Here is a 20,131-nt window from a genome sequence, read left to right on the forward strand (position 1 = left end):
TCAGTCCGAGAGACATCTGACGAATCCCCCTTGGCATGCGGAAACCCTCGGCTTGCGCTGCGTGCCGGTACATTGCCTCTTTTCCCTTTCTGGTTTTTTTCTCCCGCTGGCGTTGCGAGTCATCCTGTAACCTGACACGATTCTTTGCAGGGCCCGCCGGCGCAAATGCCAAATCCAGGACGGCCTTGTCGACTGCGTATATTGTAGCGAGAGAGGAATCAAATGCAACCAGAGGCCCCGGAAGGCGGCTATTATGAACAGCGAGAGAATCAACGTAAACAGCGCCAGGAAGAGCAAATTCGATTAGGGAGGCCGCCATTGCATCATGGACACGCGAGTGCGTTATCGCCCGGCTGTCACACTGGTAGCTGGTGTGGCCGATGTGAGACCACTCCGCATGCCGCGCTACCTAGCCTGCCGGTCCGTCTGGACCTGGTGAGACTCTACTTCGACTACATCCATGACCAGTTCCACTCCCTCTTCCATCGGCCAAGCTTCATCGAGGATGCACTCGGCGACCGAGTCCCACACGGGATTCTATATGGCATTTGTGCCCTATCTGCTAGGTGTGTCTTCCTACAATGCTGCCAAGGTTGGTGGGTATTCTTTTTTGAGAAAGACCACCGGCTCACTCAACTCTAGGTTCTCTACAGACCCAGCTTTGGCAGACGTTGACCCCCGAGACCGAGCACAGGGGTACTTACAAGCAGCCGAGGGTTTCCTGAACCTCCGCGACGTGTCACTGACTACGATACAGCTGTGCGTGTTGATAGGAGCCGCCTGGACTGCCGACGGCAACGGGGAAGCAGAGAACATATATTACGGCGTCGCATGTAGAGCGGCTTTACTGCTGGATCTCCCCAATAGGCCAGCGACCACGCTGCTGGAACGGGAGATCAACATACGGGGTAAGCCTGGGTCACCTTCTTCCGCTGTGCCAAGTTTAGCATCTGCAAAGCTTGCATCTGCAAGGCACATGAACCAAACTAACAGGTCCCTTCCCCAGTCTGGTGGTCGCTCTGCATGATTGACGTCTGGTCGTCCACCGCGGTGAAGCTGCCCAAGCTGCTGCCGGCAAGATCTGACATCCCCCTGCCCATGGACGATCTACCGTTCCTCTCGTTGGACCGCAGCGGCGCATCCCGGACCACCGCGGATGCGGGTGCGACGTTGTCGAGCCAGAGCTCGCAACACCTCTCGCAGATGGTGCGGCTCAATCGGATCCTGCTTGACATCAACGACTTTAACCAGCGATGTGTGGCCGAGAACCCGGACTGGGACGCCCTCGGGCACGGCGTCGACGCGCTCCACGCGAGGATGGAGGGCTGGCTCGACGCGCTGCCGGAGAACATGCGCGATACCCCCGAGAACTTTGCGTGGTTCGCCGCCCGCGGCCTCGGCAGGACATTCGCGGCTGTGTACCTGGGGTATTACCACTTTGGCCAGCTCCTGTACTACCAGTTCTTGTACGGCGCGGGCACGACCACGGCCATCAACCCCACGGCGTCGGTGTCCGTCGCCCGTCGGGACACGTACGCGACCCGATGCAAGGAGCACGCGGCCAGGCTGTGCGATATGGTCTACCGTACGCAGACGACCGCGGGGGCGGACGTAAGGTACACGATGGCGGCACACGTGTTGGTCATTGCGTCGACGGTGCAGATCCACACGCTCTTGTTCAGCGGCGACGAGGCAGATATTGGCTTGGCGAGACGGCGTCTCGAGAGGAACTTTGAGATGCTTCTGCAGCTGCGCTGTTACTGGCCGACGGTTGACCGAGCCATCAGCCGACTAAGGGCTTTCCACAAGACGGCGCGGACCAGCATCGACACAAGCTTTGTGCTGGACCGCTGGATGCTGCGGTTCTTGGTTGAATTTACGGAGCCCATGGAGGAGAAGGAGGCCATAATTGGCCGGCACGGGGATGGTGACGAGATGGAGTCCTTGTGGGCAACGGAGGGGCTCCGGTGAGGGGGTGGGTGTGGCGGGTTGTGTGGTGAAAGCTGGGGGAACCAAATCTGGGCTCTTGGCCCGTTGGATGAGGCAAACCCCGGTCGAACTGAGTGGGTTCAAGAGGCTGACAAGTTTCTTCTCTTGCATGTGATAAGTTTGCCCGGCCGGCAGAGACCACACAGAGCTGGATGGAAGCGGTTTATCTTCGTGACGTGGATTGCCAGTCAGATCCTGTTCCGAGAATTATACCGGCTAGTCAACGATTTCCTGTCAAAGTACAAAATATGGGGTTTTGCCTTCCCAGCAACGGGTTTCCTCTCGGCATGATCAAGTCCAGCAATGTCTTTTCTTCGTAGTTATTGTGCCATTGTGAGATTTCGAGTCTAGTGTTCGTTCAACTGGTTGACTACGGATGCGACTGCATGAGTCGGTTAGTTTGATGCGGAGAAGGGCGGCGGAAAACTGTACGACTTTTCCGCCCCCTGTCATGCGACCTCACCGTCTGATTCCGCCCCTCTGCCCCTCACTTGGCAACGGGCATTGTGTTACTTAGCTGAAGTGGGTGAGAAGACACGATGTTTGCAGGAATCCTGGAAAGTCGTGTTGAGGGGCTGAGAGGATCTGTTATACCACTTTTTCTTGTTGCCCTGGACGGTATAAGAGTCGGGTCCCAGCGGCATTGATTTCTTGTCTAGTTGTCAAAGACTGAAACGGGACTCATTGCTGTTCCTGCAACTGGGAAAAAGAAATCCAAAATGGTTTACAGATCACTGGGCCTTGTGGCCGCAATCGCATCCGCAGGGCGGGTGGCGGCTCTCAACAACGGCTTGGCCATCACGCCCCCAATGGGCTGGGTAAGTTATGGCAGTTTCTCCGTAGATATCAAGCTCTGTGTCAGACTTTCAAGTTCTGCCGACTGACGTGAGCAAGAACAACTGGAACGCCTTCGCGTGCGACGTCTCGGAGGATCTCATCCTCAGCACCTCGGAGCGCGTCATCAGCCTGGGTCTGCGCGACCTGGGGTACGACCATGTCGTGCTGGACGACTGCTGGCAGGACGAGAACGGCCGCGATGCCCAGGGCAAGATCCATCCGAACGTTGCAAAATTTCCCAACGGTCTTAAGCACGTCTCGGACCAGTTGCATGCTCAGGGACTCAAGTACGGGATGTACTCCAGTGCCGGCGAGATGACGTGCGCGAGATTCGGTGAGTTATCCCGGTAGACATTCGATCCTCGGTGTTTGCCCTCACAACGAGCAGAAAGACAAGGAAGTGCTGACACCCCCCACTCAGCCGGCTCGCTCGATCACGAAAAGGAGGACGCCGAGAACTTCGCATCTTGGGGCGTAGATTTTCTCAAGTATGATAATTGTTACCATATGGGAAGAATGGGCACGCCGAAGGTCTCCTTTGACCGGTTCAAGGTCATGGCCGACGCGTTGAACGCGACGGGGCGGCCCATCGCCCTCAACCTCTGCAATTGGGGTGAAGACTACGTCCACACAGTACGCGACTTCCCGTCTCCGTCTCCCATAAATCTACCATGGGACGCCTGAACTGACAAATCTAGTGGGGTATGTCCATCGCCCACGCCTGGCGTATGTCGGGCGACATCTACGACTCCTTCACCCGCCCCGATGACCTGTGCAGCTGCACCACTGCGGCGGACCCTTTCTGCGTCGCCCCAGGAACCCACTGCTCCGTGCTCTTCATCCTTAACCGTGTCGCCGCCTTCGCTGACCGCAGCATCCCCGGCGGTTGGAACGACCTTGACATGCTCGAGGTCGGCCAGGGCGGTATGACGGACGAGGAGTACAAGGCGCACTTCGCCCTCTGGGCCGCCCTAAAGTCCCCGCTGATGCTCGGCAACGACCTGCGGGACATGCCCGCCGAGGCATTGAGCATTGTCAACAACCCGGCCATCATCGCCCTCAACCAGGACCCGCACGGCCGCAGCGTGCTGCGGGTGCGAAGGAACGTCGGCGGGGGGTTGACGCCGGACGAGTACGGCGTCGCGGAGACGCAGGTGTGGAGCGGAAGATTGGAGAACGGCGACCAGGCCGTCATCTTCCTCAACGCGGCGGGCGCCGAAGTCGAGATGGAGTCGTCGCTGGCCGAGATCTTCGTGTCGGACGGCCCGGGCGGCGCGGCGCCGCAGGTCAAGTCCAAGTGGGCTGTCCACGACCTCTGGGCCGACAGGATGTCGACCGAGACGGCCGAGTCGCTGTTCGCCGCTGACAGTCACGAATCGAGGGTCAAGATTCTCCAGAAGGTTAACTGGTACAATGCCACGGAGATCCCTTACGCCGTTGGCTTGGAGAAGGAGGACCCGAGACTTTTTGGCAGGAAGATTGGCGAGGTGGAGGCCAAGGGCGTGTTAAAGACCAAAGTTCCTAGCCACGCGGCCAAGGTCTTCCGCCTGAGGAGAATCGCGACGCCCGGTGATGGTTTCAAAACTAAGAGCCACGACCGCACTCAAAGGGTTGTCAAGGAGGAGCTGTGAATGAGCGTGCCGCTGCGTGGTGGCAGAACACGTATCCTCCTACGAAGGTATTAAGACTATAGAAAGGGTGTCAAGGACATTGAGGAGATCATGGGTCCGATGAGAACTATTAACTGGGCACGATGCTTCATAGCTCTCGAGTCTACGGCAGTGAAACTTGGGTTATATCGATAGAGGTAGACTGGATATACAATATCGTGGTCACGTTAGAGGCCATGAGCACGATCGTTTTGCACTAGCATCTATAAACAACATATCAGGCAATCCTGTTCTTGTAGGCGGATACCAAACATGACAAATCAAGGGCAGTTGCTATCTCTAGCTACATATAATGTAGCTAACCCAACAGACACTTATACAGCAACAGCAACAGCAACAGCAAGAATGCAAAAGAGTCCCAAAACGTGATTATGGAATGCTCGTTTATAGCCAATGTTACCTGCTCCATATACACGTAAACTATCAAAAAGTCGCTTTAGCGTAATAAACTTCAAGTTTCATGGCGCCGAGGACAACAGTCACTAGGCTAGGTAGAATAGCATCAAATCTGCGTCTCATAGAGTAGCCTTCATAGCTCATCGACGCCGGGCTCGGACGGACACGGAGTGATCCAACACAAGACTCACGGCTCCGCTGCCGCGAGACAAGAGGCTCAATACGCTCAAACCGCCTCCTAAGCCCATCATCGAGGTACCCGACGACACATGTCCGGCCACCCGAGACCACAGAAGCCTACACGACTCGTCGCCTCGAAGGGGGGTCTGCCCAGAGCGCGCCACCGATCGAGCCTGACGACGAAACCAACCTCACACTGTAACCTCGCGACCCGCCCGCTCACCGAGTCCAGCGTCCGGATTAAAGAAGGAAGACGCGAGGGGAAGCACAGCCGGGCTGGGAGATTACGAATACTGCCGATATCTCCAGCGGCGAATTTCGTCCCTAGGCCAAGCTTGACCGAGGGCCTCACCGTGGGACAGAACTCGAGCTCTTTCGCCCCCCCCCCCCCCCCTTGAACAAAACAATATCCCAACTCGGCTATCTAATCATGCGGTGTCTTAGACTAAGTGATCCTGAATGGCTCTTGTTCTCGTGGTCCGGGAAGCTTCTCTGTCCGGCGCCTCGAAAGGCACCAGATGAACGAGGCGACCGCCCGTCGACGCGATATAGACTGGCAAGTATACCCCTCAGACACCGCCCCCCCGCTAACCGAGGCGATCGGATCGGCTGGAGAACATAGGGGGACCAGAAAAAGATTGACATCACAGGGACAGATCGTCTGTCGCCATGAGACGCAAGAGGAAGAGCATTGAGTGCTGGCTACATTCATCATTGGGGATCACGACGAAGTTTCATCGATAGAGCGTCGTTAATTCTTTCCTATAGCGGAGGATACGATATGCTAACTAAGCACTTAATTTACATCAATATCATTGTCGGCGCAACTGCGCATGGCCTGATTGCATGCCACCACAAGACTGACGTGGTGGCGACAGGTATTGAGCGCCTCGCCTCCACCTGCAAACAGCCAGGCACCGCTATTCGATATTGGAGATTGCTTCGCCAAATGGAAGCCCCAAAACACGCAAGAGGCGCGAGGGTACTGCCAGAAGGGGGTGCTGCAGCACCATCCTCCAGCTCCTAATACGCCCCTATCTGCCCCTCTCTGGCCCCCGAGTTATACAAAAACAAACCACGATCTGAGAGTTGTCTTGGATCTACCCCCTTGTTTAGGACAATTCTCGGGCGTATCCGTAGGAAAGAAAAGACGGACAGCGTGAAGAAGAAACCAGGGGCGGGGAAGGAGAGCGTATTTAACTGTCACCGCGAACGCACAGCAGACGCCTCGGTCCTCCTTCCCCCTTCGGGGCTTACATCTTGGATGACAACGAGGGGCTGGGCCAATGGAGGACCTTCACGAGCGAGACCTGCATGGGGGGAGGGGGTTTCATTTTGGTTTTTTTTGATGGCATGTCTGGCCCAGAGATTGGGTGGCAGCGCGCCGCGGGCGAGGAGTGCCAGCCACTGTTGGCCATGCCGTTTCCTCTGTCCACCGATAGAAAAAAAAGGAAGAGAAGGGAAAAGAGACGTTTTGCGCGGCGGTGAACAGTACTACACTCGCGTGGATAAGCGGTACGAGACGCGGTTGTGAGCCGCGAAAGGTCGTGCGGTTTTGGATTGAGTGGCAGGGCCATGCAAGGGTATCGTCAGACTCGTATCTTCCCTTTAGAGAATATCCCCTCGACCGTCTGGTCTCAGCCGACTGCCTGGGACCGGTCCGTTCGCTACGCAGAGTTAGTTCTCCCACCGAAGGGTGTTCCACATGTCCCCAGTGAAGGAAACTAAGAAAAAGCAGTGAGGCGCGAATCAACTCCCAGGGCCGCTCGGCCTCTGTTCGTAAGACATGTCGAAGTTGGTAAGAACGTGTCGATCTCGGTGTACACGGTCCCCCGTTAGGTGTCATCGTCCCCCTCTTCCCCGGGACTCAGCTGGAGGAGGGAGAGGGGCTCAGCGTGGAAGATGCCGAGCTCAGGTTGCGCCTCACCGTGGTATGTCGATGAGGGCTGAGGGACGAGCGGGAAGGGAGGGGGGGATGATTTGGTCGGCGACGAGGCAGACATCTATCTGGAGGGCGACGCGCCTCGCAGGCTGGCTGTGGCGGGATATCTGTCCAAGGATCATGCGGATCCTTCCCCGTGGCGCTGCCCGTCTGTTCCCCATCGTCGGGAAGTGAAGCGGTGGGTATTCGTATAGTTGGGATCATCTGATGGCTGCTCGTTGCTCAAGACGATGCAGCTATCCCACCATTTTCTCTCTCTCATTCTCTCTGCCACAGCTCTTGTCGGTGTACGGAGACGTGCATGTGCACTTAGCATTTAGGGGATGGCCTTGATGCGAAGAGTATCAGCTCTTGCACCGAAGCCAGTGAGTCTCTGCTTACCCACCTCGAGTGCAACGGTGGTGAGCTGGGAGATTTTCTCCCCTCTTCCCCCAGAACCCTAGCCCTCCCAGCTCTATAGCCTATACATACACACGTCCTGGGCAGATCGAATCTGGGGGCAGCTGTAAGACAATGATATGCTTGAAGTCGATCTCTAGAGCGGTGTCTGCCCCCTCACCTCTCCCCCCCGAAACAAGATCCGCCCGCCCTCCTTCGCAACTTCGAAACCGAGCACATCGTTCTGTTCATCCGAACGGGTCCGGCAATAGGTGTGCCAAGAACAAAACAGGCCACCGAGCCCTCCGCGAGCTCAGCCCTGGGATACACCCTCGAGAGTAGCAACGAAAGGGCGAGGCGCGTCAGGGGGGAGGGGAATCCAAAACTGACCTTTGCGGCTAGCCCGGGCGATCATTACTCTGCCCACGTGGTTGCAAATCAAACGTGAACCGGTGAGGTTAATGAGCTTTCTGGCACCAATTGCAAGAGTGGGTGATGAGGAAGTCACCCCGGAGGGAGGGGGAACACCGGTTGAGATTGCGAGCGGCACCTCCATGGGTCGAGCCAAGCCTTTCGATTCGCGAGCCAGGTATGGACAATGTGCACACAAGGACTGCGCTGATGGCCGGGATCCCGTAAGATCTGGGATCACAACAGGCCGGTCCCATGTCGTTCAAGATATCGCAATCAGTCGCACCATCCGTAGCTAACTGCGTTCAGTTCAATATGTCATTCCGTGCGAGCGCTGCGGCTGCCCGTGGCACCCTGACCCGTGTCAGTAGGCCGGGTAGGTAGGTGCCTCGTCGCCGGAACCTCAAGTTCGCAAGAATATGATTGCGCCCAACATAGTCGGTGGCCGGTTGGCACGGTAGATCAAGGCTCTTCGGGAAACAGATGCCTTTGACTTGCAGCGTTGCCACAAATGAGTGGTGGTCAATACCCAGGTCAGGCTCTCTCTCTCTCTCTCTCTCTCTCTCTCTCTCTCTCTCTCTCTCTCTCTCTCTCTCTCTCTCTCTCTCTCTCTCTCTCTCTCTCTCTCTCTCTCTCTCTCTCTCTCTCTCTCTCTCTCTCTCTCTCTCTCTCTCGCGCGCGCGCGCGCGAGATTTATGCCGGAGGCTCCATGTTCGATTAATAGCCCAGAGCTTCCCTCCCCTCACCTAAAACCCATGTTAGTCCCCGTACCGCCCAGCGCCACGAAACGCTCTTGTTTCTTATTCCGATAACCCCCCAATCCCAGGTTATTTGGAAGGGCCTATGCTTGGCATACTGGGACATGAGCGTGAAACACCATGATAGGTTCAGCGTTCTGCACAAGGTTGTTTCGGCAAGACGGAAAAAAATAAGAAAGATAAAAAAAGAGAGAGGCCATCGGTCGGTGTCACACTGCCTGGGCCGGGTTGGGGGACGAGGCTCGGGACTCTGCGACTTTCTGCGTGCCGTTTACATGGTTGCCGCCCATATACCTTTTTGCCTGTTGCTGATTCGTCGGTTGGCTGGACACGCCTTGCTGCAGGATCGAGGGAAGCCCCGAGATGAGGTATGTTGGCGGCTTCCCACAGAGCCCTCACGGAATCATATGGTGCGACGAGTGTCATTTTGCGTGCCACACGCTGCCGTGTCACGAACATGGAGACCGCTACGACGTCCCCGGTACCCAGTGTATCACCGCGAGTCCCAGTGGCGGACGCAGCCCAGCGGATGATGAATAACCAACGTGTCTCGAGCGCAAAGCTCGATGACCTTGGCGGGGCTTTAGAGCCAATACGTAAAATATTGGAAACAGTAGCTGGCTACGATAGCGACTGGACATTTGGTTGGAAACCAGCGGGCCGTTTCTGTACATCGCATATGCTGTGAGCAAATGAATATCTTGGCACGGTATCTCGGCGCATCAGAGTAGTGAAGCAGAGGCTATTCGTCTGACCATGAACCCACCGCGAACGGGCCGGTTACGCTCATTCAGAACGACGGTTCTTGGAGAGAACAACAGCGCACTTGGTCTCGTTGTCATCAAACCTCTCACCCGGCGCCGTGTCGCGGGGGAGGCGACAGCCACAGTCCGTTGGCCTGTGGCCTTTCTCATGACTAGAGGCGTGTTGCAAGATGTGCCTCGCTCGACGGGTGGCAGCACGACCTATCATGTAGTATGATCCTTCCCAACCCTGCTTCTCCCCAAGATCCAGCAGCCGGGCGCGGGTGATTGAGACAGGTCCTTTGTGCGTGCTGTCTTCGATCCACGGAGTCAGTGTCCAGAGCATCGGGTCGTGGTAAAGGAACAGATTGGCTGAAGTTTCGTGCCAACGTCGCACGGATAGATAGCCCAGGGCATACGCCGTATAACGTCTTTTGCCGAGCGCGCATGAAGTATTTGAGCCGAGTAGGTGTTTTGAGCCGCTGAGCCACTACTTGCTTGGATCGGCCACGGGCTGTCTGTCGTCTTGAGACAAGTCGCCGTCGTCCGCCAACTTGTGCCGCCATCGGGGCGACCGGTCTGATGTGCACGCATTGACAGATTATGACCGCTAAGCTGCGTGTTCATATGGTAGTAACATGCGTCCTTGTGCAAGGGACAACTGGCAATGGACAGAGAGCAACAGCAACACCAATAATAACAGCGAAATTAACAGTTTAAGGAAGGAAAAAGAAAGGAATGGGCCTCTAGTCGAGCCTAGTATGACGCAACGGGAACTCGGTCGTGCGCCCCAGATTTAAGCGGGCGCAACGCGCTCATCCGCATCGCCAAAAGTCTGATGACAACGGACACGGGACAACTCGAGAGGAGTGCCAAGGAAAGCTTGAGGAGCGGCATTGGTACGATACCATGATGCGGTTTCGGTGATGCGGGTGGCTGTATTGCCGACCACAAACCCCCGTACTAGGAGCAGATTAGCGAGGATGTAAGTACTCCGGCAGCAGCGGTTATCCGCATGCAAAACCATGGCGGCGTATTTTGGTACCGAGGGAGAGGGGGGCAAGCTGAACGCAACCGTAGCTGAGCAAGGGTTGGGGCAGAGACGGAGAGTCGCTCGCATGGGATAAAAATGGTGTTACACGAAGCTGCTTCTTGGGGCCTCCCAAGCTCTAGCCTCTAGGTGCACCTCGCACCCCATGGCGGTGTGTCTGTCCGTCAAGAACGACCGGTAGGTAGCGTTGCCGCTTGCCGAAGAAGAGGCAGATGTGTGTTGCACGGCAGTTGGATGATGGCAGCAGACATTGGGTTGAGGGCAACGAAGGAGAAGCGAAGCGACCACCACCTGGCCAGTGCCAAAAGGGCCCGCGAGGCAGGGCGCGAGGTCTGCTTCGTAGACAATACCGGTGTGTATGAACTTGTCAAGTTAGACGAGGGTTTCCTCGTGCCAGTCCCTCACACATGAGTGTCCCAAAACCTGGAGATGGTTGCGCGCCGACGAGCGAGCGGCAAGAAGATTGGATGCTAGACAACGCCCGCCGACATCCGACCATGCAGCTAACGAGAGGCATGCTTCTTTTCCCTCCTTCTCCTCCTCCTCCTTCTTCTTCTTCGTATTTCTTGCTTTGAGTGAACGACAGGTGCTCGATAGGGCATGATCTACTGCATTGACCCAGAGGCTATTTGCAAATACGAACAACCGGAGTACAAGCGGCCAACTGGGCAGCAGCAGCGCTTGAGGGGTATATCGATGCGGTCTCGGGGCAGGAAATAGAAGGCTATGGGCTTCCTCGTAAGGTCCAACAAGGATGTGGGCCGAAGGAACATGGTCTCGTAACCCAGGAAGCGAAACAAATTGTCGGTACGAATTGTGCTGGGCAATTCGAATCTGCAACATGGGGGGTCCGAAGGCAAAGCAATGACGACGCAAGGTACCGATCCAAGTCTCAACCACGCCCCCTTGCCCGGATGACTTGCATAAGAAGAGACAGCCCTAGGCAAGCCGACCAGGCATCTGGTAGGACTGCGTACCCGTCCGCCCGGGGGATGGATAAGTAAAGTACCTCAGTAGACGACAGGATGAAGGCGAGACTGTGACGGGTCAAGTTTGGCAGAGTTGCACCAAGAGCGAAGTTGTCAAACGGTAAGAAGCGAGAGGCGAGACAGTTGGTGGGAGAGGACCGGCGGGCTCAGGTGGCACGGCTGGTAAACAAATGGTGGAGGGGTGCGGTGACTGTGTTGACTGTGTTGACTGTGTTGACTGTGTTGACTGTGGTGAGACGGGGCGAGTTTCCCAGAGCCATGGTAAAGTGAGAAGTACAAGTACCCAAGGCAGGAAGAGAGTGAGAGAGCGCGAGGGAGAGGGGGAGTTGGAGGAGCGCGAGAGGCAGGCGAAGTCGATAATACGAGATGGCAAGATAGGAAAGTTGTGTGAGTGAGCGTCCAGATCCGCATGCATCGGTCGGACGCACTGGCAGGCAGGAAAAGAAGAGGACGGCGGCGGCGACGAGGTCGCGGACGATGAGGAGGGGTGAGAACAGTGAGGGCGTTCCTGGAAGCGACCTTAGGATGGCACCATGTCGATACGGGGCGGGTAATGAGATAAGATGAGATGAGAGCAGGGAGCGGGCGGTGATGTCGATGTCGACTTGCGAGGAAGCGGTGCACGCACGTACGGCCGTATGTGAAAAGCATCATCCGTTACTAAAGGCGGTCGGTCGGATGGTGACTTGACGCATGCGGCGAGGAACAACAAGCATTACCGATAGAACTGGACAAGTACCGCACGGTGAGTGTGCCTGCGCGTTCGAGTTCCAAGTCGAGGTCGAAACGGCGGCCTGCAGAAACGGCGTGTCCTCGTCAACAAGGGAGAATGGAGATTGTATGAGTGAGTGAATGAGTGAGTGAGTGAGCGAGCGAGTGAGTGGTCAGTATCGATGTGAAATTGCCAGGGGGGGTGGGATATGCTTTTTTCGGAAACTTGGGAGACGGTTTTGATGGAGGAAAAAGAAAGAAAAAGAACCTAGTACAGCCGGAGGGGAAATATTACCATTATTGGGTGGCGGCGGTAGTGTATATCGTATGAGGGAAGGAAGGGATGGTATTGGGAGAGACAGTCAGTACCTACCTACCCAGGAATAGTAGGGAATGAAGAGAAGGGAAGGTGTGGCCATGACGATGTTGCGTGGTAGTGAGTGGTGAGGGAGGAGGAGCGTGGGGAGAGGGGCCACTTGCCTGTGCCTGCCTGCTGTTGCCTGGCGGGTTGGTGCAGGTTCGCAAAGTGTTCCTTCCTTGCTTTCCCCAGGGAGAGAAACTAACATCAACGACACCAACCAGCGCCCCGCGACGGCTAGGGGTGAGCCTGCCCACTGAAACTCGCCTGATCTCTGCCCAGAGCTATGCATCAGTTTTGGCAGCGGCCCTTGCCTTGCGCTACTACCTAGCATTAGAGGTTGCACGGTTCCGTCACTGACAGATACCTACCTTGGGGAAAGAACGTCCCTTCTCAGTTGCCTGACTGACTACCGGTACCTACCTAGGTAGGTACCGCGCAGCATAGGTACATACTAGTAATGTATCTAATGTAGGTAGACAGAACTGCTTCCTTCCCTTTGCCCTCGTCAAGGTTGTCGTCCGTAACAGTCATAGAGGCAGGTGCGGTGCAAGTCACCTACCTAGCTAGGTATGTACTTGCCCAGAGGGACAAGCCAAGTAAGTACTTACCTATAGTGGCGCGTGCCTCAGCGCCGTCATCCATACCTTCCGCCCGCCCTGGTCGTTCCCGTCCGCCGCCGACTCTCTCTCCCGCACGCACTCATACGCCCAAGCCAGCCACTCACTACCACTCTCGACGATACCTAGTGTACGAACAATCACTACTCGTCACATCTCACCACTGCTCGCATCATCAAGTTAAGCCCTCCCAACCGACGCCGACAGCTCGAGAGATCCAACCGCCTCAAGCCACCTATCCCTACACCGACACCCACACCATGATCTTGGCTACCGCACCCTCGTTGCTGCACTTGCTTCCCGCGCCACGGCCGTATCCATGTCAAACGCCTTCTTCCCGCCCTACGCAGTATGCGGATACTCCAGTACGGCGCTACGGCCTTTGCAATCTCTCAAGTACGTGCGTGTACCTGTACTCCGTACGTCTCCCCCAGAAAACACACCCACCCTGTCGCAGAGGGACTTGGTTGATATTGGGTATTACTTCGGACCCGGTCCAGGCCTGTGAGATCTACAGCAAGGGTTTTCCCTGCAATCCTCCTCCTCCTAGCCGTCGATCCTGTCCTTTTCCTCCGGACCAAGAGAGGAGACGGGAGACGGACCTAGACCTTGCCGTGGCAATGGGTCCATCAATCTAGTCGAGTCGAGGAACCGATGTCAACACTACCGAGGCCATCTATGCAACCAACTTGATTTGTAACGACCCAACGCCCTCCCTCCCACACCTTGGTTGCGGTTTCTGTCTGTACACTACTGTACTGTACTGTATCCGTACTGGCGCCAGTCAAACGCCCCTCTCCTTGCTCTACACGCTACATACCGAAACTGTACGGAGTACAGCCGCTTCTTTTACATCGGCGTGACGCCCTAGACGAATCCGCCAGCCAGCCCCTGCGAGCTCGACTTTGGACCGAGCCTCAAGAAGCGAAACTGCGTGCCCGCTTGGCCCTTCAAGTCAATTTCCTCGCACTACAGCCGCCAATCGCCGTCTGGTTACTTCGTCATCCTTGTTATAGCCATGGCATGCAATTCCCAACGCTCTCTCCAGATCCCAGAGCCTTGTGAGGGTGTGACTCTAGCCTCCCCCTTCGTCTGGCGTTCATTTCGACTCCGGCCTTCTTCCTCCCTTCACCTCGTCGAGTCGGGTTCTGTCACACCCGCCGCTTACCGCCATATGCACGTACTATCTAGCTATATCAAGTTCTGGCCCCCTTGGAGTACCTTCACTCAGCTGCACCTCGCTTTTCTTGGCGCAAGGGCTTGGTCTCGATCAAGGGCACACGCATACTTCACCAACTCGTCCATACTCAGTCATTCTCCCCATTATCGCCTCGCATGGGAACACAAAGGCAATTGAAGGAAGTACCCGCAACCGCCGAACGCCTTGTGCCGTCGTTCGCTTCGCCCCCCCATTCACAGAGAGCGTACGGGTACAGCGTCTATAATTCTGGATGGCAGTGCTTCGGCCTTGACCAGTGTCTCTCCTAGGCCGCCGCATCGGTTCTCAATGTCGTGCTCCGATCGACCAAAAAGGCTACACCAACGTTTTCGACAAAGGCAACGTTTGGGACGACGGCACATCCAACCTAGTGTAGCATAAGACGCCGTCGGGAAGCCACTGGTTATTCCCAGAATACCCACGTTGAATATAAGACCGCAACCGTTCCCCGGCAGTAGTTGACGTTGAGCGTCATCCGACGCTAGTTGTTTAGCCAGCACGTTTGAGTTTTGACTCTTGGACACTGTCTACTCCTGATCCCGTCATTGACCAATACTGGCACTTTGAAAACGCACCCTACGCCCGTCCCTCTTGTTGCTGCCGGCTACCCGTCGCACTCCTACCCTTGCGGCTCTCTCCAAATACCTCACCGCATCACGTCAAGCTATCGCTGTCATCAGAAACTTGCCGTCGAGCCATCTCAGACACAAGTCCCACACTTGTTGCCTCTCCGACACACCCACTAAGAGCCTGGTCGACGCCATCGAGTCCACTACCCCCTCTGCCCGCTAGGTACGGTAGACTTACAGTGAAGAAGGTTCATTCAACGGGGGGCTTCCAACAGTACGTGCGTGCCTGACATGACAGCGAGACACGGGCGCTACGGGATCCAAATGAACAAAGTTGACATGCAGAGGCAAACAGACACCAGATCCGCCTATTCCCGCACAAGACAACGCCAACTCACGGGCCACGCCACGGCCTTGCTAAATTCGTGAGTCTTGAACTCTTTGTTTCTCTGTTACTCTCCTTGGACCCACATCCTCGTCCGCCCCGATTTGAGCAAGGCACCCTTATTATATGTACGGCTTTTGCCCTGCCTGATATGGCCCACTCCGCGTGGCATACCTGGATTAGAAGAGTGCCCAATCCCCTATGTACCGGTGGATAGAACAGAGGCAACTTTTAGGAGAGAGAGAATCGTGAGCTTGAAGCTTCTGAAACATCATCATCAACGGAGCATTAGTTATGGACCGGCCCTCAGTTTTGGACACTGGACAGCATCGGCATTCACGGCAACACGAGCTCGGCATTGGACAGCTTGGCTTATGTTGCTTCGGCCACTGACGGCACCCTGTCCGGACCCCCGACATGCCCCCCTCCCCCATCCACCCACACACGCGCTCACGCGTCGCTGGAGGGGACGAGAAACAGGGCGTTCAGCTGAGATGGGGGGAGGGGGCTTGTTCGGGCAGAAACGACGGGGGTTTGCTGATCTTGCTCAATTTCCTGGGTCTGCAAAGCTGCCAAGCTTGATTGGACCACTCAACAGGCGTCGCCGTCTGGCTTGCTTCCCGTCGTCGATCATCCCGTCTCTGGATGCAGCCAGCTGCTTTAAACTCGCTGCACTGCCGTGTTGCTGGCTGCAAGGGGTGTGTGTTCGTGTGTGCGTGTGCGCGCACACACACACACTGAGCGGGCGCTCGCGCGAGAGAGAGAGAGAGAGAGAGGTAGAGAGAGAGGTCGAGTACTGAAAGATGGCTCGCTGGAGACAGCGAAGAGCCACGGCAGTGGCATCAGATGCAGAGCACATGCTGTCCCATGCAACCATGTCTGATCCGATCATCAGCAATCTCCAGCCTTGTTCAATCTCATGTCTCTCGCAATGATCCGACCCGACAGCTTTCCCTTTCACCGCCGAGGTTACAGTCGCGCTATTCTCCAGCGGGAGGATGAATCCACTGATCGCCACCAGGGCCGAGTGCCTCACCTGCACTATTAGCATTTTTGGCTGGCCAATAACTAATCACAGTAGTGGCAGAAAACAGCAAGACACCAAGACACTACGACCAAGCAAGGCGGGGGAGGCGCACAAAAAGGCTAGGGAGAGGCCAAGGAAGCTCCGAGATCACATCAACCCCCACTCCCTCTCAATAAACGCCGAAACGCACGCGTACAAACTGGGAAGTCGGAGCGAGGCACGAGTGACAAGAGCGGGGGGACAACGACACCGAGCTCGCCTGTGCACATCCATCCCCATCGACCCTTCGTCTCGTTTCGTCTGCGGACCAGAGGAAGATTGTCGGGGTCTTGAGGGTCCGTTGCCCGAAGCAGAGAGGAGAAAGTAGTAAGCATCCTGTAGGTGGTTCTTCCAGCTCTGGTGAGTAGTACACGTGCATTTCTCGTCGACAGGCAGACGTCTTGTCCCCGCCGGGATAATGAGCGACCACTCCACAGCGGCATCAAAGATCGTCATTTGGCGGATGCGCCGCGGCTGCCCAGGAGGCTGAGGAGATACCAGCAAGTAATGTGACCTCCAAATGACTGATTTCGCTCCAGGAAGTACAGCCCAGATTGCTCGCCGGGCTTGAGATCTTCGTAGATTTCCATCGAGCTCTCATCTTGGCCGCAGACGACAGCGGCCTATCCCAACGCTCTTCCGGCCCTGCCGTGCTATAGAGTTAGTTAGTCATTGTACCCTCGTCGTCGTCGTCGTCGTCGTCGTCGTCGTTCTCCTCCTCAGCCGCGTCCTCTAGAAAGCGTATAGAAAAAAAAAGACAAGGGCCCGATTGACCAAAACACCAAACACGCACGCGCAACACAGGCCGACCCCCAGCGAATACATACATACGCCCACGCCTTCCACTGGATCTCACGGTTTTGAATCAGATGTAAGGCTACTTACCTACCTTGGCTGTTGCATCCCTTCGCGCGGATCTCCCGATCTCCTCTTTCTTCCCTCAGACCTGGTCTCCCGTCAGTTCCCATCATGTCTGTTCCAGCAAAATGCACCCTTTTCCCAGCTATACAGCCACTTGGGGGAGGCATGGGCTCGAGTCTGATTCTACAGTCATGCCCGCACACCCTCCTCTCTCTTTCTGCTCGCTCTCTCTCTCTCTCTGTCTCTCTCTTCCATCACATCCCCCATCCTTTGAATGACACGAGCACCCAGGGCTTGTTTGTATAGGATGATGTGGCGCCCAAGGCTAGGGTATCCCTCCTGGGCGTTCGTACTTGTACATTGATTGACAGGCCTTGTGCAAGGTTTTGGGGTGCGGACGGACGCATGCAAGGGTTCAGCCGGTCGGTAGTATCCAGGCTAGATCCAGTGACACTGGAGCGTGTCCCGATTGCACAGGCTACTGCCGCACCCCTCCATGCCGTTAGAGCGGCCCCGGTTCGTCCTAATCCTGGCCACATGCCACAGTCGGTCTACATGCCTAGTACAGCCCATTCCTCTTGTTCATCCCATACTTTCCGCTCATTGGGCTCGATGCAGCTGCTCACAGGAGCTATGGCCAATCACGCTAACTCAAGGCTTACAGACATTGACACACCCACAGCTCTGCTGAATAGCATTGTTGACCAGAACACGCCCCCAAGGGCCCGTCTATGAGACACCCCTCCCCTTTCCTCTTACCAATCTCTTCCTCTTTTACAGCCCAGCTCAGCTATCTCACTGGGTATCCCTTTCGATCAAGCCCAAGGTCAAGGCCGAGCTCCCTCCTCCACCATCCTCTTGGCCATTCCATTCAGTGTGCCAAGCGACGACGAAGCCGACGACGGGCGAGGTTTATACCACCCCCCCACTCTGCTCTTTCGAGTCCATATACGGATACTCTGTAGGTAGACCGGGATTGACTTACACGGCTTGTTCACATTTAGCAGCAAGGCCTGTAATCCCCAGTCTGTGCACGCAAACAAGTGGGTGCATGTAGTATCCGCAGCAGCATCTATCTGTACGTCCGCACATCATCTGTACGTACTGGGGCGTACCCCGGCACTGCTTTTCTTGCACTTTCGCTCATCGCGGACGATCTTGACGAGTAAGGATCCTCCATAATTCCTTTTTCTATTCTCAATCTTGCCCTTTCTCTCTTTTCCTGCCCGCTCCGGACCCATGCCATCACTCTTCCTGGTCATTTGTCATTCCCCTTCTTCCTGCAACAGCCGTACCTTTCTTTCCCTATTCCGAGCTGTCTATCATCCCCCTTCAGTCTCCTTACAGGAGAAACTCCTCCTCCTGGTTCTCTTAGCCTTTTGACGCCGCAGCCCCGTGTCTTGTCTCTGGCGAGAGAATGGCCAAGCTCTTTCGCTGTGTCCGAGCAGCATACGAGAGCAGCAAGCAGCACATGAACATTGCGGCAGCCCTATTCCAAGGCCCTTGCCACCCCCCCCCCCCCCCCCCCCCCCAGCTTCTCTCTCTCTCTCTCTCTCTCTCTCTCCCCAGTGTCCCCTGGCTGCATACTACCTCTGCCCAGCTGAAGCAAGTTGTTCCCGCACATCCTCATCGCCCACAACTACAGCCACTCCGACACGCGCCCACCTTGGTGGAGGACTGACTCCCGCTCCCCCACCCCTTCTCTTCAGTTCAATGGAGCCTTGCAGCTCATAAGACAACTGCACTCACGCATCCCAACGGCGGCCCTATCCCTGCCCCAGCTCTCCTCTCCCAGTCTCTCTTTGCATACGCAAATATCTTGAGTCTTGAGTGTTCCGGTACCTTTTCACCACCCCCCTCCTCTCTCTCTCTCTCTCTCTCTCTCTCTCTCTCTCTCTCTCTCTCTCCCCTCCTCAACCCCACAAATGGTACCCGGCCTTGGATCGCTCCTTGGCCGCTTCTTCCTCCACCAGGTCACCCGTCGACCATACTACCTCCACTGACCAGGGAAAGAGACCTCTAGAGCCCTCCTCGAAAAGAAACTACCAGGTGTGCTACTGTAAGGGAGGGTTGTCAGGATTCCCCCCGTACAGAGAGCTAGCTATTGGTGCGTGAGCTTCCTGTTAGTGCGGCAAGCAGAGGAAAAGCAATACCATCTTCGCTAGGTCCCTGTTCCTTTCGTGTGGATCCATCTATCTACCCGGCCGCAACCTCTGTGTCGCCACAGACTCGTCGTTGTCTTCCCTTCGCTCTCATAACACGTACCTGTCCCTGCAAGGAGACCGGCCGATTGCCTTGCCATCTGTCCATTAAACCTTTGCGAGAAATGCAACATCACTTGCCCGTACCCTGTCAACATTCCTCATCTACCTCCTTCACCCCCCGCAACAAAATCAGCGACAGAGTCTGACCTTTCTGAGTCCACGTCTCTCCTTCACCCTCACCATCTCCATTCGCAGTCTGCCCATTTCAAGCCCGCCCGCACACCCTGTCCACCCACCGCTAGACATCTGGCGGCTTTGCCAGGCCTCCGCATATCTGCTTCCCGTCTGCCAAAGGAAACGCACAAGTGCTGCTGCGGAACCTTGAGACTTGGTGTTCTTTGGAGCCTGTTTCTAATTTGCTCTTGTCCCCGCGCGAACAGGTTCGCCATCGGTCTGCAGAACGAACAAACAAACGAAGCTTGGTCCAGCTCCACACGTTCGGCATCACGAACCGCATCATCCCGTTTGTCCACGACTCCGAGCCCCGTCATTGGACGCGGCTCTCGCAAGCACCCCAGTCTGAACGGTTGAGTACGTGATCCCCCCCCCTTCCTCTGCTTGCGCCTGGTGGCAGGACCACGAACTCCAGCAGGAAGCCGGTGATGGTTCGCGCTGCGGCCTGCCGTCCATCCAGCCAGCAGTTCCTGCCAAGGAGCACCGACCTCTCAACCAAGAGAGAAAGAGTATACCCTAGCTAACCTCCATTCCAATGAATAGACCAGCCGCGCGAAGGC

General features: G+C 56.1%; 5 protein-coding genes across 5 annotated transcripts; 3 read left to right on the forward strand and 2 right to left on the reverse strand.

Moving 5' to 3' along the window:
• Positions 1 to 460: 460 nt before the first annotated feature.
• On the forward strand, positions 461 to 1,971 carry LY79DRAFT_525524 (fungal-specific transcription factor domain-containing protein; the record flags this gene model as incomplete). Its single annotated transcript, XM_060555737.1, has 3 exons — positions 461 to 600; positions 643 to 908; positions 1,007 to 1,971. 3 exons carry the CDS (start codon positions 461 to 463, stop codon positions 1,969 to 1,971), a joined length of 1,371 nt encoding a protein of 456 aa, XP_060409207.1.
• A 323-nt stretch (positions 1,972 to 2,294) lies between these two features.
• LY79DRAFT_641207 (melibiase) lies at positions 2,295 to 4,825 on the forward strand. The gene is made up of 4 exons (XM_060562346.1): positions 2,295 to 2,807; positions 2,884 to 3,160; positions 3,248 to 3,459; positions 3,525 to 4,825. Exons 1-4 carry the CDS (start codon positions 2,709 to 2,711, stop codon positions 4,455 to 4,457), a joined length of 1,521 nt encoding a protein of 506 aa, XP_060409208.1. The 5' UTR covers positions 2,295 to 2,708; the 3' UTR covers positions 4,458 to 4,825.
• A 964-nt stretch (positions 4,826 to 5,789) lies between these two features.
• Positions 5,790 to 6,241, forward strand: LY79DRAFT_401846 (uncharacterized protein). Its single transcript, XM_060553034.1, has one exon. The coding sequence runs from the start codon at positions 5,854 to 5,856 to the stop codon at positions 6,097 to 6,099; it is 246 nt and encodes an 81-aa protein (XP_060409209.1). The 5' UTR covers positions 5,790 to 5,853; the 3' UTR covers positions 6,100 to 6,241.
• A 1-nt stretch (position 6,242) lies between these two features.
• Positions 6,243 to 7,025, reverse strand: LY79DRAFT_401845 (uncharacterized protein). The gene has a single exon (XM_060553033.1). The coding sequence runs from the start codon at positions 6,916 to 6,918 to the stop codon at positions 6,403 to 6,405; it is 516 nt and encodes a 171-aa protein (XP_060409210.1). The 5' UTR covers positions 6,919 to 7,025; the 3' UTR covers positions 6,243 to 6,402.
• A 3,550-nt stretch (positions 7,026 to 10,575) lies between these two features.
• LY79DRAFT_401866 (uncharacterized protein) lies at positions 10,576 to 11,317 on the reverse strand. Its single transcript, XM_060553035.1, has one exon. The coding sequence runs from the start codon at positions 11,196 to 11,198 to the stop codon at positions 10,728 to 10,730; it is 471 nt and encodes a 156-aa protein (XP_060409211.1). The 5' UTR covers positions 11,199 to 11,317; the 3' UTR covers positions 10,576 to 10,727.
• Positions 11,318 to 20,131: the final 8,814 nt, after the last annotated feature.

Source organism: Colletotrichum navitas (assembly GCF_030913465.1).
Source record: "Colletotrichum navitas strain CBS 125086 chromosome Unknown LY79scaffold_89, whole genome shotgun sequence".
NCBI classification, from domain to species: Eukaryota; Fungi; Ascomycota; class Sordariomycetes; order Glomerellales; family Glomerellaceae; genus Colletotrichum; species Colletotrichum navitas.

What these genes read in the sequence shown, in the direction of transcription:
- LY79DRAFT_641207 (XM_060562346.1), top strand. Translation starts at nt 2,709, where the DNA reads ATGGTTTACAGATCACTGGGCCTTGTGGCCGCAATCGCATCCGCAGGG. An exon ending in TCACGCCCCCAATGGGCTGG is followed by an intron (nt 2,808 to 2,883) that starts GTAAGTTATGGC and finishes GACGTGAGCAAG; the next exon opens with AACAACTGGAACGCCTTCGC. An exon ending in GATGACGTGCGCGAGATTCG is followed by an intron (nt 3,161 to 3,247) that starts GTGAGTTATCCC and finishes CCCCCCACTCAG; the next exon opens with CCGGCTCGCTCGATCACGAA.
- LY79DRAFT_401846 (XM_060553034.1), top strand. Translation starts at nt 5,854, where the DNA reads ATGCTAACTAAGCACTTAATTTACATCAATATCATTGTCGGCGCAACT.
- LY79DRAFT_401845 (XM_060553033.1), bottom strand. Translation starts at nt 6,918, where the DNA reads ATGACACCTAACGGGGGACCGTGTACACCGAGATCGACACGTTCTTAC.
- LY79DRAFT_401866 (XM_060553035.1), bottom strand. Translation starts at nt 11,198, where the DNA reads ATGTTGCAGATTCGAATTGCCCAGCACAATTCGTACCGACAATTTGTT.